Source organism: Hydra vulgaris, chromosome 03, assembly GCF_038396675.1.
Source record: "Hydra vulgaris chromosome 03, alternate assembly HydraT2T_AEP".
NCBI classification, from domain to species: domain Eukaryota; kingdom Metazoa; phylum Cnidaria; class Hydrozoa; order Anthoathecata; family Hydridae; genus Hydra; species Hydra vulgaris.
This window is the reverse complement of record NC_088922.1, coordinates 67021070-67041522: the sequence shown is the minus strand read 5'-3', so window position 1 is coordinate 67041522 and position 20453 is coordinate 67021070. Positions and strand designations below refer to the sequence as shown.

At 24.1% G+C, this 20453-nt stretch overlaps 1 protein-coding gene across 1 annotated transcript in view; it reads right to left on the bottom strand.

The window, feature by feature from the left end:
- LOC100200683 (peptidyl-prolyl cis-trans isomerase sig-7) overlaps positions 1 to 20453 on the bottom strand; it is a 51600-nt gene that overhangs the window by 17368 nt on the left and 13779 nt on the right. Inside the window, exons 6-12 of the mRNA XM_065794051.1 lie at positions 14009 to 14151; positions 11958 to 12054; positions 11765 to 11878; positions 11540 to 11664; positions 10982 to 11048; positions 8678 to 8792; positions 758 to 833 (exon numbers count right to left, since the gene is read on the bottom strand). Coding sequence (XP_065650123.1) covers positions 758 to 833; positions 8678 to 8792; positions 10982 to 11048; positions 11540 to 11664; positions 11765 to 11878; positions 11958 to 12054; positions 14009 to 14151 — 737 coding nt within the window. The remainder of the gene's footprint in view (positions 1 to 757; positions 834 to 8677; positions 8793 to 10981; positions 11049 to 11539; positions 11665 to 11764; positions 11879 to 11957; positions 12055 to 14008; positions 14152 to 20453) is intronic.

Here is a 20453-nt window from a genome sequence, read left to right as displayed (position 1 = left end):
ACTCGCAATATCACAATATTGTCAACATTCCTATTTTATTAAATGGCAACTTGGATTCTTTTTACTAATATTGATGACTTGATATTTCAATTCATTGAATTTAATTACCCATTCTTCAGACCATTTTACATTTAACATGTTTTTGTCCTCTTGTAACAATTTATTATCAATATGACAATGATTGATTGAAATAATTTTGCATATAACTTAGTGTCATTATTAATCTTTCTAGATAAGTCATTACTGAAGACTACAAATAGAAGAGGCCCAAGTACTGAAACTTCGGTATTTCAATAGTTACAGTATTCCACTATCTTCCAACTTTAAATATATTCTCCTTTTACCAGCCTCTGAGTATGGTCAGAAAAAAAAGCTTTACACCAAATCAACAAAAATGATACAAATCCCGGTCCAAATAACTACTTCAATAGTTTTATATGAGAGACTGAATCAGATGCTTTTGCAAAATCCAAGTATAAAAAACAATCAAAAAATCCTCTTCGTACGCTTGAATGATTAAATCTGTTTCCAACAAATTTGTTTTACAACTTTTGTTATTAAAAACATCATGTTGCTTTTCAAAAGTTTAAATTTAAATTTATAACAATTATATTTTAATAACTAATTTTAAAAATGAATTGTAAAATAGTAAATAATAACTTACACATTCAAAATTGATAATCAAACTAGCAAGATGAATAAAAACCAATTAAAAAAATCTTAATTTTTATATATAAAAAAGCAGATATAAAATTACTTGTCCTTTGGGTTTTTTTTCTCCTTCATTTCATAACCAAAGCCATCTTTTGAACTATTTGCTTTAGTATATGCAGCTTTAAAATAAAGAAGTTAGTAAATAAAAATAAAATTGAACAAATCTTAAATTAATCTGTAGATAAGCAACTAAGCAATTAAGTTCAATAATTTATTATATGTATTATCTATATTAAATTAAATCTTTGATAATAAAAAAGAAGCGAAATATTAAAAAATTATATTTATTTAGACTGCTCCAAGTATTTATTTAGACTGCTCCAAGTATTTATTTAGACTGCTCCAAATATTCCTATTATATCTAAATTTTTTTTTTTTTCAATATAAAACTTTGTCATCTAGTAAAAAAAATTTTACTTAAAATTTGGTATCTATAAGTTAAGTCAGTGCGAGGTAATTACTTTTAATTGGTTATAGAACAAGATTTGTAAAAATACCAAAGTTTTATAAAGAAAATCTTTAAATAGTTAGTTTGATAACAAATGTTTTTCGAAATGTTTTAATTGATGCAAAAGTTTTAATGGGTGATGTAGTAATAAACCCATGGGAAATGTCAGAGTTTTATTACATATTACTTGTTCCACCAACAAAAATTTACTACAGCATTTTAAATCAATTATTAATAACTTTGTTGGTTATTTTTTTTATTCAAATTTTAAATCTGAAAGTCAAATTTTTTCTACTTTTAAGGACCTTGTTTTTTTAATTTTTTCTTTTTTAAGTTAAATTAAAAAAAAAATTTCTTATATAGAGACCTGGCAAACAATCAAGGTTTTTGAGGAGTCAGGAACTGAAAATAATGAAGAAAAAAAATTAAACGTCTGACTACTAAAATACATCTAGTAAAATATGATTTATTCAAAAGTAAATTAATTAATTTATTAATAAAAATTAATTAAAGATGTGTAGTCATTTTTGTCGTAGTCGATATCTGTACTGTATCGTTTGTTTTTGTCAATCTTAACAAAGGTTTCATTATGTGAAGCAAAAGTGTGGAAAGCTAAAACTGCAAATAAATGTTTTATATATAGAAAAGTATTCTATTATTCTCTCTCAACCTTCAATCAAATTTAATTTAGTGAATGTTTAAAACATTACTTTTTTAATGTTTTGAACATTTTTCATTATACTAAGACTTTTTTTTTTTTTAGAAAAAAAGAATTTCCACGTGCATCATTAATTGTGTTCTAATAATGATTTTTCAGATCTTAATAATGTTTTTTAATTTGTTAATTTTGTTTGACAAAAAAAATTTACATTACTAATGAAAAACAAAAGAGATTCAGTGTTAATAATGATTCAACTGCCCATTCACGTGATTCAAAATGCGACTATAAGGTTTAAAAATTGATACAATAGCATTTAGAAAAGAAAAAATATATAATTTTAAATCTCATTTTAAATCGAAAAGAAGTGTGTTTTAAAATGCAACAACGTTTAAAAAAACAGCACTTCAAAATATTAAATCATGTGTCAGCTTCTTTTTATTAACTTATTTTTTAATAACTTTTATTATTAGTGTATTCATTGTTGTATCATTCATTCATGTATTATTCATTCATTGTTAAACGAAGTGTATACTACTTTTAATGCTTTTTAAAGTTTTCTTTTAAATAATCACGAGGAATCTTCATAGATCAAAAATTTTTATTAATAAACACGCTTTTGTAAGTAACATATTGTCTGGTCGTCCTGCCGGGCTACCGACAGGCATTTTTTTTTAATTTCAGTTGCCCTTGGAGAAAACGAGTTGACCCATGCCACCAGACGACCATGAGAGTACACCCCTGATGTCATCAGTTTATTAAAAGAAACTTACATCATCAGTTAATTAATAGAAATTTACATCACCAATTTATTAATAGAAACTTACATCATCAGTTTATATATTAAGACTTGCCCTATTCTAGTATGATACCAACTAACTTTTTTTCTGATATAAACTATCAGTAAAATTTATAAATGCGTTTTACTGACTTCCAATACTCACACAACTGCCTTTTGTTTTTAAATTAAAATTAGCAACACATGCCAAACAAACATTTAGTAATGTGCTCATATAATTTTGATAAGTGTTTTTTTGAGTGTTGTTGTTTAAATACATAATTTCATATGTTAAAATAAGATTATTACTTTGATAATTTAATATTTGTTATTGATAACAGTTTTAGATATATAAACATTTTAGACATATATATATATATATATATATATATATATATATATATATATATATATATATATATATATATATATATATATATATATATAATATATATATATATATATGTATATATATATATATATATATATATATATATATATATATATATATATATATATATATATATATATATATATATATAAAATAAACTTTGGTTGGATTTATTTTGCAATGATTTAGAGGTCTACCAAAAAGAAAAGTAAAAATTGTTATAAAGAAAGAAAGCCAATCATTTACTAAAAAAAAAAATAATCAGTCATAGAAAAATCTTGAAACAAAATTAAAATGCTTTGATAAGAAAAGTAATAAAAAAGATTATAAAAAAAAATATCTTTGAGAATATAAAACATACCATATAAAGAAAACTGCAAATTAGTTCATTTATGAAAAAATTGAAGCTATTACCATTCAAAAAAAGCTATACAAACTATTATGAACTGAATGCAACTAAATGCAATGAAACTTAATACAAAAATTACTGCTTAAAATTGGCAGCTATTTATACTTTTATCAGCCAAAAGATATATAGTTATTGGCAACAAAAATACATTGTATAGTAATCTGCTTCATCAGTTTATATAGTGCATCATATATTACCATAAGATTTCGACCTCGAATTTATATATTGAAAAATGCCTGAAGAGTATCTTTAGCTATTTATTAAAAAGGCATGATAAGCCTAAAATATTTTAGCCTAATATTTGAATACATCCAATGACTCCAAAAGGTCACTGGAATTAACTAAACAAATTTAAATTTGTACTTAAGAAAGCAAATAATTCAAACTTGAGTAGCAAATCATTAAAAGTTATTAGTTAACTATAGAAGGAATCTAATTGAAAAACACAAAAATAGCTTTAGATGAAGAAAATTTCAAGAAAAAATGAATAGGACCTAAAAAATTTTAAAAATCGCTGAAATGGTATCACAGGCAATTAAAAAAATTTTAAATATAAAAAATAATTGAATAACTTTCATTGAGTTAAAAAGTAGAAAAGTATGTAAATTATTTTTTAGGTAATTAATGACAAAAGCTAATTACTCTAAAACTAAAATCCATTGATCAACAATTCATAGAGAATGTTATGTTCATATAGATTTTATAAAAGTAAACTCAATCTTTAAACATTCAAACAAAACTGCCTCAAGCAACTTTTTCTTTTTATTTCTTTACCGACAAGAATTACTAATCATCTAAGTACTTTATTTGACAAAATATTTTTTAATTCAATTTCTAAAGACATTTTCTCAATCTCTTTATTAGAATTTCGGATCATTTTTTCCAGCTTCAACTTATTCATTTAAAAAAAAAAAAAATTAATTCATGTAAAAAATTTTTTTAAAAAAAAAGACTAAATAGTAAAGAATTCAGAATGATTACTCGAAAATAAGCTGAGATAAAAAGTTTCTGATGCTAAAACTCATATGAAAACTTCACTAGTTTTAACTCTTTTCTAAACAAACACACACTGCTAAAAAAAATGAGTAATCTTAACTTAAGCAATTTTAACCTTAATAAAAGAAATGATATTTAAAAAATTTCTCAAAACAAAAAATCTGAATAACAGACTAAATCTTGAAAAAAAAACTTAAAAAAAACCTATAGAAGTTTACTTGTAACAATTATTTGAGGAAGCAAAAAGTTTTTCTAAATATCTATTTTTCTAAATATCTATCTACTAATAGCAATAGTTTGAGGGTTACATGGAAGGGTAAAAAAAGTCTTTTAAATATACGTTCAGAAGACATCTTGTGTATCTTCAAACAACACGATTATACATAATCCAGTTAAAAAAACAGTTGAAAAATTTTTAAACTTGTTCTTTATTTTAATTCCTGCAAAAAAAAAAAAAAATTATATTTTCTTTTTTTTAAAAACACCTAACTCTTTATTCATTAAACCTATTAAAAAAAATGAAATTATATCTGTTATTCATTCCATAAATAGCAATTTCTCTGATAGCAAGATTTTTTAGAATTTTTTCAATTTCTCTATATGATGGCAAGGCTTCTGGAACAACATTCCAACATCTTAAACTTCTTGCTTATGATATTTCAATACTTTCTAAACTATTTAATCTGTCATTTGTTGTTGGTATATTTCCTAGTATTTTTAAAACAGCATCGGTTTAACCAATCCATAAAAACTTGAATGCAATAACTACTGACCAATACTGTAATCCTGAATAAATATCATTATTATCAAATATCAGCAAAATTCTTAAATTATTTTTAATAAGTTTTCTTCTATCTACCACTTTCTTGATAAATCTAAGTGTTTCTATTGCTGCCATTTTAAATTTCCCTTAAAACACTCAACTTCCCATGCCCTTATTAGACTAACTGATATAATTTGCAATGCAATTGATATTGGTTATTGTTCTTTTTTCATACTTATGAAATAAGCACCAGAACCACTATCAATTTTGAGAGATCATTTCATACTTATGAAATGATCTCTCAAAAGCTATTGATACAGTTGATTCTAATTAAGTGTTATATAACTATTTAATATATGGTATCACTATTGATTAATTTTCATTGCATATTCAAAATCATACTCAGCTTGTCTTGAATAGATTTGAATACACAAATAAAGTTATCGAATATGGTATTCCACAAGGTTCTGTTCTTGGGCCTTTACTATTTTTAATACTTTTAAACAATATGTCTCACTCTATATTCCATTGTTCCAATAATTCTATTGTTATTCATTTTGCTGACATTAATTATTAAATAGAAGATTAGTTATCTTCTATGAATTAATAATTAACTCATTGAATAAATATCTTTGTAAAAAAATATTCAGTGTCATTGGTTAAATTGTAAATTTATTTTTCTATATATTAATAGAACTGAATTAATTATTTTTCACCATCCAATAAAATTTAGATATTGATAATGATAATGTGAAAATTAGAATTAGCAGTAAAAGACATTAGTCAAAAAATGCCCTGAGATAATTTAAACATATTAAATTTCTCATTTATTAGAGTAGTGGGGGAGGGGGGGGGAGAGATTTGGATATTTCTATCATAGAACTATTAACTGATTAAATTAAACATAAGACTCTCATGAACCAATAGTCATATTAATACAACGCTATGTTGTATTTAATATAACACTATGCCCCCACCCCTCTGTCTAATATACTTTAATATCAATTTTCTATTCCTTGTTTTTATCTAAGCTATTGTTACATTGATTGGGGAAAAAGAAAGTTTTTTATTAAACTGTATAAACAGTTTACAATATATATCCATAAGAATTATGACATTTTTTTTCCTATACAACCTAATATCAAAAAAAGATTTTTCGAAACAAAATTTCAAAATCTTGTAAAGCTTTTTAACTGTGTTTTTAAGTTTAATTTTTTCTAAAATAATCTTCAAAATTTGTTTCTTAATTCTTTTATTAAAACAAGTGATATAAATAAATACTTCACTCAAAGTAATGAAAATTATAATATGCAACTTTCTCTTTACAATACTGTCAAAACTGCAAGCTCTCCATAAAACATAAATATATATCTCACTGGACCCAATACCATTTATTGAAAAAAAAAAGTTTTTAACTAAAATTTGATTAGTAATTTTAATTAATAACTTTCTTCTCCTCAAAAAAAAACCAAATTATAAACTTTTTATTTGATTATACATTTAACAAATATTAACTATACTTTTTATCATTATTGCTTAAATATATTACTGTAATATTCTTTTCAATCCCCTTGACTCACTGCAAGGGTCATAACATTTGTTAGTAAATGTGAACACGCTGGAAACATCATTTGATTTTGTGACCAAGGCTGAAAAAAATTAGATTTAAAATAAAAAAAACTGCCAGCTGTTTTTCTGACAAAAAAAACAAGGTCTTGTTTGTGAAATTCTGACAAATAGTTTTTATTTTAAAGCCTTTAAAACAATCATAACACTTCCCATGGTATTATTTTACTGTTTTTTTTTTGTAGTGAAGGGGTTAATAAAACAACTTTTATAATCATTAATATATTATATATACACATATATATATATACACATATATACATACATACATACATACATACATACATACATACATACATACATACATACATACATACATACATACATACATACATTCAAACACACACACAAATAACTGATGTTTGAGGGGAAAAAACTAAAAGAAAAAGAACTTTTGGAGTACTTAGGAACAGTCACAGTAAAAGGATGAAACTTAATTGAATGACAAGTAACACAAGAATGAACTTTAGTAAATGACACAAGATGCTAGCTTTTTAGAGTATGCCCATTGTAGCATTTATAGAAAAGAGAAAGCTAGTAACATTATAATGGTTGAAGATTGGCTGCAAGACCAGGTCCAACTATGATTACAATGCAATTTTGCACCTTGTCTATAAGAGAAAGAGCATCACTCTGTTCCAGATATGGAAACAGTATTCCGAACAAAGACGGATTAGAGATTTATAGAGATAAAGAAGATAATAGAATCTGGAGTAGATTTTTTTACAAGCTCAAATGCCCCCTAAAAGCAATCAGAGAGTGTTGGCTTCTTATTAAGACAAAAATAAATTGTAGTATCATCAGCAAACAATGCTACCTTAGATGTAAGAATTTCTGGGAGATTGTTAATGTAAATTTAAAAAGTATAGGGTTAACGATAGAACCTTAAGGGAAGCCTGAAGTCATAGGAAATGAAGAAGAGTGCTGTCCATCAAGGACAACTTTTATGATACAATTGATAAGGAAGGATTCAATAATCTTAAAGATGTTACCTGATACATCATAAGAAGACAGCTTATGGAAAAAGACCAGCATGTTGAACTTTATCAAAGGCTTTAGAAATGTTGAGAGCAATAGCCTTAACCTCTCCAGATCTATCTAATGCATGGATTGTCTGGAAAGCGAATTGGAAAGTTGACTATTAATGTTAGAGATTGAAAAAGGCAAAAGTTGTGGGCCTCAACGCCTGCAGAATCACTGACACTAGAATTCTTATGAATATATAGGCATTAATGCACAACAAAAGTATGAACAAGGATACCATCCATATATATATATATATATATATATATATATATATATATATATATATATATATATATATATATATATATATATATATATATATATATATATATATATATATATATATATATATATATATATATATATGTATATATATATATATATATATATATATATATATATATATATATATATATATATATATATATATATATATATATATATATATATATTTGAATATATAAGATGTCACTCCACTGATTTTACCTATACTAGTGACACCTAACCATATTTATGTAAGTTTATATTTTATTATTGTTGTTTTCCATATTTTATAGCGAAATAAATGAATTATGTTCGTGATATGAATGTAGTTATGTATTTGATTTGATAAGTGTGTTCTACTATTTTTAAAAAACCTTAAAAAATAAACCAAAGAAAAGAAATCTGAATACTTTTTAACTAAGCTATTATATATATTTCCTGATTTTCAAATTTATTTTAGATTTAGAATTTCAAAACTACAAGTGCAGTATTAATATTATAACAAAATACTATTTGATCAGAAGTTAACTAGAAACTTAATTTCTTTAAATAATTTCAATAAGATGTTTTCAAAACATTCAACAACAAATCTTAATCCTTTTACCTGATTTATGCCATTTATTGATTTTCGAAACTGATTGACAAAAATCAACATGTATTCTACGATCATCAATTAAGACATTATCCATTTTAAAATAAGCTTTTTCACATGCTTCAACCTGAAACAAATTTTTTGTTATTACTTCAATATAATGCACAAAAAATAACTAAACAAATTTTTTAAATTAACAAATTTAATTGTACACATTAGGTGTTATCATTATATCTTTGCCATGTTTAAATGCAACCTCCCTTTGATATATAAATTTAATTGTATACATTAGGTGTTATCATTATATCTTTGCCATGTTTAAATGCAACCTCCCTTTGATATATAAATATGCAAAAGCAGAAAAATATTAATTCATTAAAGTGAGTTTTAAAAAAAAAAAAAAAAAAAACAAATCAGATTATTACTATACATTTATACAAAACTTTTTTCAGAAACATGTTTATTGAAAAGAAAAAAAAAAAATGATATTATTTAAACTTAATAAATATAAATTTTATTTATTACGCTGAATATATATTTAAAAAAACAACAATAAAATTCAACATTTTGCAATTGAGCAATAGCACTATCCAGTGCAAAATAAGTGCAGAAAATGGATGTATTCATACAAAACCTCTTCAGAAATGTTTTTATACAAAACTTATTAGAAACATGTTTATACAAAACCTCTTCAGAAACATGTTTATGCAAAATTATCAAGTTATTAATAGAAATTGTAAAATATCAATGAATACTATTATAAGTAACCAGACCTGCACACACATTTAGAGCTAAAGGTTAAAAAAAGAAGAAAATACTTACAGAAACAAATATATTATCTTAAGTAAGCAGGTGTTAAAAAATTAAAAATTAAAAGATCTTTTAAATTTTGCAAAAGCTACATAAATTAACAAATGCACAGTTTTCCAAAACATGTCAAAAAACTTTAGTATTAAAAATTATACTCTTCAAGAATTGGTACCTCATGAAAAAATTAATTTGTAATTTTTAAAAATCTAAAGAAAAAAAAGACCAATAAAAATATCTAATCAGAAACTCCTATATATTTACAGGCTTGGGCAAGAATGGCAGGATATAGTCAGGATAAAAAAAAACTTGATTATTATACAATATTATGATGTAAAAAATATAGATAGTGCATGGGATCAATGAGCAAAGTAGTTGCTTAAGTCCTACTAAGTAACCCAGAGCCATAACATAAAGGATCTTATGTGGCCTCAATAATGTAAATTAAAAGCACTAACAGACGCACCATCCATGGCATTGTTAATACTCTGATATTTTACAACTGTTGATAGAATCAGCCTTTGTGAGTGCAAAAAACATAGTCCAAGAAACTACACCAAATGCCAAACTTAAATTTATTAAAATAGGTTTTAGAGCTTTAGATTTTTCTCAGTATAAATATTTATGATAAACAAATCTGATTAATAAGTTTAATTTGAAATATTTATTACAAAAATATTATAATAACCATTTATTACTTTTGATGAAAAATATTATAATAACCATTTATTATTTATGCAAACCTAGTTAAATATTTTTAAAATGTTTATAATTTAATGGTTTGGAAACTTAAAAATAGTTACCATTAATAAATAATAACTATGTATTAGTTCTTCTAAAGATACAAATAACTTAAATTATTCTAGATAAAAATAAACTATTGAATATAAAAAACACTTTTGATTTTAACTTTAAAAAATTAATTTCAATTTAAAAATTACTTTAAATCCAAACACAACAATAGAAGTTTTTTTTTTTTTTTTTTTTTTTTAATTCACCTCCCCAAGGCCCAGAAGGCCACTACAGACGAGGAGGCTACTTAATTGTAGTTATAACCCTCTCTCAACTCTATAACTCCAAAACACGAACCTTGACGAACAAGGCCGCTGAGGGGAGAAACAAGTTGAGCGCGATACTACCAGGGACGTATGGGGATTTAACTCGGAACCTCTCGCTTGTGAAGCGAGCGCTCTTCCTCTACAACACTGCCGCAGGATAGTAGAATTAAGAAGTTATTTGCTCAATTTCATAAATTGCACAACCTTTTATATTTTTAGACAATAAAAATAATAAACAAATAAGTTAACATTTTAATAAGTTACTTATTTACAGTTTATATTTCAAGGGGTTTTATTTTTACCCGTTCAACTAAAAGTATTGAGCCTACTTTTGTGAGAACCTTACTATTTGTACCTTTTGCCTTTTTCATTACTAGTTAATAATTACTTTTCCTAAATTACTTTGACCAAAAAAATAAAAAATAAATACATTGTTATATATATTTAATACCTCTTTAAATTCAACAAAACCATAGCAAAGAGAGTCTCCAGTTTTTTGATCTTTTATGATTTCACAGCTAAAAAAAAATATATCTATATACATCATATATAAGGAGCAATTTAAAAAAAAGTATATACACAATATAGAACTCGAGTCTCTGTAAATCCCCTTTGCTTGTCAGGCACAACATACTTAGATGAATGTATTTTCAAAATTCACACTTTAGATCCTTTTTTTTTGTATGTATGTGTGTATGCATGTGCTTTTGCATTTGCTTACTAGGTTTATTTCAGGCTATTAGATAGTCGATGTACATTTGTTACATTTTTAGTTTTCATAACTGCTATAAAGTAAGCTTTATTTAGTTACAATTTTTTTTTTTTTTTTGTCTTCCTTAACTTCTATTAAAAAACAAACTTTAACATAGAAAAATCTTTTCACAGAGAAACAAGCTGTGGGATATAATTAAAAAGTGCCCATTATTTTCAATTAATAATAATTAGAGGTGGCTTAAACTATTATTACCAATGAACCAACAAGTTTTAAAATATAGCTTTTTAAACTCACCTTAATATTTTTCCAAATCTTGAAAATATAATTTTCAAATCATCAGCATTAGTTACAGGGTTTAACTTGCATACAAATAAAACATTTTCAGGGGGTTTTAAGTCTGCATCATCAATATCTCCAACCTATATATTAACATCTTTAAATAATATTAAATATTTATAAAAAACTATTATTAGATCTTGAATAAAATATAAAGATTATTAAAAATGTTAAGTTATGTACTGTTTCAAGTATTTTAGTTCCAATTGCTAATTCTTTGTCTTCTATTTTCTTTAAAAGCTCTTCTTTAGATACATCATCATCATTTATTTTTTCTCCAGCAGCAATTCGCCCGCTCTAGATAGTTTTAATGAACATTAGTTTTAAATAATAATTCTGTGGCTGCAATAGAATTTTAAAAAATAGAAAAAGTTACTTCAAGAACTTCTTTTGTCGGCTCAGGAGATTTATCAGGAATAGGTAAATCTTTTGGATCATCAAAAGGATCTTCTAAAACTATTGTGTGTGTTATTCTAAAAATGATTGGTGTTTTTGTAATATTTATTGTGCTTTTATTTTTATTTAATAAAAATAAGAACACAATAGATGCTGTAAAAACACCAATCATTTTTATGATATAAAATAAACCAATTATTTTATATATTGTGTGCATCATTCAAAAAAAGTTTTTAAAAAAATTATTTTAATCTTGATTTATTACAATAGTATATATAATAATAATAATAATATAATAATAAAAGTATTATTTTAATAAAATTAACTAAATTATTAAACAAAAAAAATAAAGTTTAAAAATTGGTAAAATATTTAAGATTATAAAAACAATAAAACGAAAAATAATAAAAAAACTATTTTTGCAAAATAAAAATGTTGATGGCTCAAATTTATTTTTAAATAAATCTTATCTTAAATCTCTCTGTAATCGATTCCTCTCATTTTACTGATGTGACAACCATTACAACAGAAACCTTCTATTGCTTATAACAGAAACCTTCTATTGTGCATTAGAAGCAGTAAGGCAAGGACTATTGCTCTTGATATATGAAAGATTTTCAAAAAATTATGCAGAAGACCGGTAGTTCTTCCTCATAAGACCACTTCATGTGGCGTTTATGGAAATATTCTTTATTATTCTAATATTATGTAATTTTTTAAATTATTTAATCATTAATTTCTAACAGTATTAAAGTTGTCTATAATGGTCAACATTTTCTTTCATTTCCAGTAACTTCTAGGGTAGCACAAGGCTCCACCCTTGTCCCTGTGTTGTTTTTTCATACATACTGATGAAACAACTTAACACTCTAGTCTTGACACAACGTCACCATATTTTTATCTTGTTGAACAGTCAATCTCTCTCTCTTTTGTGGCCGCTTGGGTGGAGGGTTTGCTGTGGGGCTTGCATTGGGTGGTGAATTTTAACCTAATAAAACTCAATTGCTTACTGGTAAAAATCATTGAAACATTGTTGATAATAATATATTGATGAATGACAAAACTTTCATTATTATTCACAGATTATTTTTTGTGTATATGGTTTCCTTTCAGGGAAGCCATATCTCTAGCTACCAAGCCTGAGCCACAATCCATTAGTTGTAAAATTGTTTCCGCTTCTCTTTTCTACAAGAACTACCTAGGTCACTGCTCAAGCAAGCTTTCATTTCATGTTCTATCAGTCAAAACTCAATCTTACATGACTTGTCATTTAGCAAAGTTTTATCTTTTTATTGAAACTGTTTCTTTGTATTAAAAAAACTCTTACTTTATCCAGTTTTTTTCCTCTTGTATGTGTACTTGACTCAATTGAAAATTTAAAATTTCTAATTCTTCTGATTCTATCATTTTCTTACTCTTTAACTCTTCTTTCTTAATTGTTAAATTAAAGTTTGCTTGCAGCCCTGTTGTTAACTTCTAACTTAATAAGCGGTTGCTTGCAGCTTTGTTGTGGGTAAATTCATTTAAAAATTAGAATAATACATTAAGTTTCAGATTATTCCAAATTAATTTCCAATTTATACAAATGTCTGACATTAAAATTTGATTAAAAAGTTTGGCTCCTGCAAATAAAAGAGTTTTTTATCATTTTTAGTTTTATTTTCTAAAGTCAAGATGATTAATATTCTTATACATTTTAATTGGATGGTTTCAAAATTGTTAGATGATTTCAAAGTAATTGGATGGTTTCAAAACAGTAGGATGGTTTTGAAATAGTAAGATGGTTTGAAAAGAGTGGGATGGTTTCAAAAGAGTGGGATGGTTTCAGAATACTTGGATATGCAGTTAAGTAGCAGTAGAGGGAATAAATAATTTTATAAAATTTATGGTTTTTTAAATTTATTTGTTTCTTTTTGAATTAAAATTTTTTAATTGCAAAATAAAATAAATTGTTTTAGGTCAAAATTAGGTTTTTTAAAATATTAGTAAAAAATAATTGTTTTTATTTAAAATCTTTTTTATTATTACTACCTGACATCTTGAAATGGTTTATGACTATCATCACATATGACCTCATTTAATTTTTCAAGGACATCAAATCCTTCTGCCAGTTGACCAAACACTGTATGTTTTCCATCCAAAAAATCCAAGCCATCACCGAGAGTAATAAAAAACTAAATTTTTAAAAATATCTATTTTAAAAATTCCTATTGTTATAAAATCTTAAAAAAAAAATATCCTAAAAATTTATAAATAAAAAAAATTAGTTGCTGTTTTGATAAATAATACTTTAATGAAATATGAAAACAAATTAGCAAAATTTTTTATATTTAAAAAAATAATAAATTAAAAAGTTTAATCTTTTATGAAAGGCTTTAATATCCTTAAATTTGAATTACTAATATAAATATAATGCATATGAATGAATTAATATCCTTAAATTTGAATTACTAATATAAATATAATGCATATAAATGCATTAATATGCTTATAATTTGTTAAAGAAGGAAAAACAAAAAATCAAAACAACAGCAATATCAACAACTAAAACAAAAATAAAAAATTTAGAGCATTAAGATTATTTATAACATTTGGGAGTTTCACTGGATTAGAGTACTAAATAAATAAACCAATAGTAATTATTTTTTTATAAATCGATCATTTTGTGCTCAAGTGTTTTTATTTGATTACCATATCCATAACTGTCTAACTAGAAAAGGCAGACTAGAAAGTCATGACTTTGTGAAAGACAAAGCCAACACTCACTTTATATAAAAATGTTGACAAACATTAAAAAAATTGCAAAAAATACAAAAAAGTCTATGTTTTAAGTTTAAAAAATAAATAACAAAAAACAACAAAAAATAAACAACAAAAATTAAACAAAAAATAAATAACAAAAAACAACAAAAAATAAACAACAAAAATTAAACAAAAAATAAATAACAAAAAACAACAAAAAATAAACAACAAAAATTAAACAAAAAATAAATAACAAAAAACAACAAAAAATAAAACAACAAATAAAACAAAAAATAAAACAAAAAATACTTAAAAATTCAACATTTAAAATGTTAAATAATTGACAATAATGAAAACATAACAGAAACAAAACCAAAACAAAACAAATTTCTGTTAGCAGTTTTTGCAACTTAAAAGATTTTGGTTTCTATTAAAGAACAAACTTGATCAAACTTTTTTTTAGCATTGAAAATAAAAAGCTTGTACAGACAAGTGTAACTGCATTGAAAAAAAAGGTTGCATGCAATTGTTTGCAAAAGTATTTTTCCAAATAACTAATATAAAAATGATGGAGATAAATAAAGATGAATCTTTATCAATTTGGATCAATTATCAATGCATGCAACCACTAATTACATTTAACAAAAAATAAAAAAGTGAGCTGAAAAGAAAAAGAACTGTAAACTCTATGAGTCAAAAACTGTAAACTTTATGAGTCAAAAACTGTAAACTCTATGAGTCAGAAAAACATAAAGATGGGAGAGAATTTTAAAACATTGATGTGATCAATTGATTCTTAAGTATGAAATTACATTAAAAAGTAAGTTTTCAAAAATTAAACAAAAAAATGGTAAATATTTACTGACAAACTCTTTAGAAAAAGTAGAAATTTTACTTTTTATTTTTCAAAAAAGGTGGAATAGTTTTCAACATGGTTTGCTTCTACAGTATCAGGTTTTAATATATGCTAAATACTTGGCACCCACTTAAAAAAGTTATAAAATTTTATAAATTTTTACTTATTCATACATATAAAGCTCACTTCTAGCGATAAAAATTTAAAAAAAAAAAAAAAACTACATTCACATTATACAGTTTATAAAATTTTTAAAGTTATATCTGAATCCATTTGGAAAAACCAAACACATAATGACACACAATTAAAACAGTTTAAGAATTTAGCATATCATTTATGCATATATGTACAAAACACAAGGCATTAACAGGTTTAACTTAGAAAAAGTTACTATTTATGTTGACAAAGCAACATTGGTTTTGCCAATCTAATGTATTGGTTACTATGTATTGACAATATCATTTACTAAGATGCAAATGAAAAAATATAACAACTAAATAATAAAAAATAATAACAACAGCAACTACACAAATTTCTGGTACTTGACTTAAAATATAACTGTAATATATTATAGTAACATAAGTAAAACATTGATAAAAATATTTTGCTTTTCATATTAATATTGATAAATATATTTTGCTTATAATATTAATATTGATGAAAATATTTTGCTTTTGTTACTATATATGTATTATAAAACATTTTATATAAATTAAAATTATTATTTTATTTTTTTTTTATTTTTGTTACTACATTTTTGTATTGTAAAATATTTAAAATGTTTATAAAAAAATAAAATACAATATTTAAAATGTTTATTTAATGATACAATTGGCGTAAAGCAAAAAAATAAATAGACCTTTTCACAGTTCCGATATAAAATTTATACGCGCGCAGAAATGGAAGTAAAAACGTAAACAAACATTATTTTAACGATTTGTTCGAGATTTAAAAAGCAAAACTATCATTGAACCTAGTATTTTATTTGATGTCTAAAAGCGATAAAGTGATAAAAGCAATATATATATGTTTTTTATAGAGATATATTATTATTTTACTAAATGGAAACAAAAAGCTCTATGAATCTAGCAGAATTTCGAATGTGGAGTGAAATATCTTTAAAAAAATATCTTTTTGTGAGAAATAAAAATAATGATGGTGAAACATTAGTTTACAGGTAAAATCTCTCTCTCTCTCTTTATATATATATATATATATATATATATATATATATATATATATATATATATATATATATATATATATATATATATATATATATATATATATATATATATATATATATATATATATATATGTATGTATATATATATATATATATATATATATATATATATATATATATATATATATATAGAGAGAGAGGGGGAGAGAGGGAGAGAGACAGAGAGAGAGACAGAGAGAGAGAGACATAATATATATATACATATATATATATATATATATATATATATATATATATATATATATATATATATATATATATATATATATATATATATATATATATATATATATATATATATATATATATATATATATATATATATAACCTATCGATGTAAAAACAGTTTTGTTATGATGATTAATTTAAAGTTGGTCCAAACATATTGGTTTTCTTAGGTTATTCAAAGCTGAGCAAATAATAATAATATCATCAAATAGTTTCAACATTGTAAGCGAAAACTCTGTTGCTAAATTTTGAAATGTCTTGATTCTTCTAATAACTTGTTCGACCAATATCCTTAAATTAGTGATTTCCTTTGTATTCTTTACTTCTTCTGTAGTCATTTGAGCTGCACTTTTTCAACCAAGGGGAACTATGTAGTAGATGAAACATTTAGAACATTCAGTATTAATATTAAAGCCTATATCATACATTATCAGGGTTGCAAAAAAACCACTTTTTTTTAAAAAAACCAAAAATCATAGGTTTTTTTAAAAAAAAACAAAAAAACCATGGTTTTTTTGGTTTAAATCAAGTTTTTATTAAAAAATGCTGTATTTAGTTATCCTTTTAAATTAAAAAAAAGCATAACGCATTTTATTTGAGTAAACTATATTCTTTTAATATTAATTATATCAATTATATCAATATTACTGTTATATTTCATCAAATTACTCAATACATCATTATTTAATGTTCTATATATAAATACAAGTTTTGCTGCTTTTTCTACCCCCAATTGGTTTCTTAACTTAGAATGAACATAGCCAAAAGTTGAAAAAATTATTTCGATTCCAGCACTAGAAGCTGGCGCATTTAATAAACCTTCAATATCCACTATGTTACAATCCAAAATTTTTAGAGATTTTCACCATTCTATTGATGATACATTTTTTAAAACAGATTCACTATACAAATAACTTTTATCGAATTGAGCAAATTTGGCTTTGAATTTGAATATTATTGGTAACAAATTCTTGAACTCTTTATCTGCGAAATTCATGACAGCTTCATTTTCATTTTCAGAAAGATTAGATCCAAAATGTCTAGGATCTAGTGTATTTGCCAGGAAATGAGCATCACCGATAGTCTGAAGGTAACTAGATTCAATTTTTTTTTTTTTTTTCCGGTTTGATAAAAATGATAAACTGTTCATCAAATCTTTAAAAATTTCAACAGTGTCATTTATTTTTGTTTGATCTCTTTGCAACTTATCTAGAGCTACTGCAGTTGGTTTTAATATTTTTAATAAATCTTCTGTGTTTCGCTTTATCTGTATATCACTTACTTTTTTACCAATCATAGGATCTAAGTCTTTATTTTTTTCAAACATTGTGAAAATGATGCTCCAGTTGTTGACATATTTTTCAAGTGAATGACGTACAGAATTCCAGCAAGTTTCAGTAGGAAGTGGCAATTTTGTTCCTCCGCTTAATCCATAAATTGCTCCAGCTTGATGATTATTTCTTATATACTTTATTATTTGTGTAACATGCTTGCTCACATTTTCAATGTTAAGATCGTTTGCTAAAAGATTCAGCATATTAGCAGCACACCCATAATTTATGATAATATCTCTTTCAGATGACAGTACTTATCTCATTGATTTCATATTAGCTGCATTGTCAGTCACAAAGCTTTTTACTGTGCATCCAAATTTACGTCTTACAGAATCTATTGCTTCTCATGCTAATTGTGTAAGATATTCACCAGTATGTGAATGACCAGAAGTGCTGATTGTTTTTACTAAAATGTTAATTTTATCTGTAATTAGAGATACAAACTATAGGTTCACTATGTACATTACTCCAGCCATCTAAAGACATGGCTACAATTTTCCCATTCAATACATTACATTTTTCAATTTCTTCTGTGTAACCCTATCTAATATTTATCCTCCAATTTGAGTTCTATTAGGTAGAGTGTATCCTGGATGAAGCATATTGATAAATTTTTAAAATTCTTTGTGTTCAACTGTTCTGAAGCTAGAGTTTGTACTGTATATAAATCTACCAAGTTGCAGATCAAATAAACCTTTCTCTTTGAGGCTTGTTTGTGTGAAAAACTTATCAATTTTCAAATACTTATCAGCTGATGTTGAATTGGGCTGAGATTTTTTCAATTGTTGTTGTGATGTTTATGGTGAGTTGCCTTTAAAATGAAATTGCAGTTTATTGAATTGTTCTAAGTTAATATGTCTATACATGATAGTAATTTAAATATATATGTTTACAATTTAGGGAAAGTATAAAAATTAAAATGACAATGCAGTCATTTAATTACCTTCAAGAAGTTGTTGATCTGCCATTGACTCCTTTATTTCATGGGGTTGGGATTGCTTGCACTTTTTTATATGTTCATGCACCCTTTGAATTTGACCTTTCATTTCTTTTCTACATGCATTACAAACTGCTCTACACCTCTTTCTTTCTGGAACAGTCACTTGTGTATATTTTAACCAAATCATGTCACATTTGCGCCCAGTTTTTTGAGACATTTTTGTGGTATCAATAAATTATCTTAGAACTACTTATACTTTTACTAAACATAGAAATCTAAATCTATATATATATATATATATATATATATATATATATATACATATATATATATATATATATATCTATATATATATATATATATATATATATATATATATATATATATATATATATATATATATATATATATGTATATATAGATATATAGATATATATACACACACACATATATATATATACACACATATATATATATATATACATATATATATACATATATACGCATATATATAGATATATATATATTTATATATATATATATACATATATATATATATATATATATATATATATATATATATATATATATATATATATATATATATATATATATATCATAAAGAAAACTTCCTGATGAAATAAGTTCATCAGAAAGCAATGCTTCCTGATGAACCTATTGAAAGAGAAACAGCCTGTAGAAGAAAACAGATAAATAAGTGTTATTAATAATTTATTACTGCTCTGTTCTATAATAACACTGAGGACTCTATTCTATGAAAAAACAAAAACAAAAATCATGGATTCAAAAAAAATCATCTATATTGAAGATTAGTTTTATTTGTGAACATAAATCTCTTTTAGTTTCCTGTTGTAAGTTCAAATCTTTTTTAAAAAACTTTTTTTTTTAAAAGATTTGAAAAAAAAAAAAGATGATTTTTTTTAAAAAAGATTTTTAAAAAAGATTTGAAAGACTTTCAAATCTTTTTTAAAAAATTTGGTTTAAACCAACATTTTTTTAATTGGTTTAAATTATGGTTTAAACCAATGGTTTAAACCATTTGGTTAAGACCATGCAACACTGTACATTATACAAAAACATTTTGGAATGCAATCTAAATAGTTTCTGCG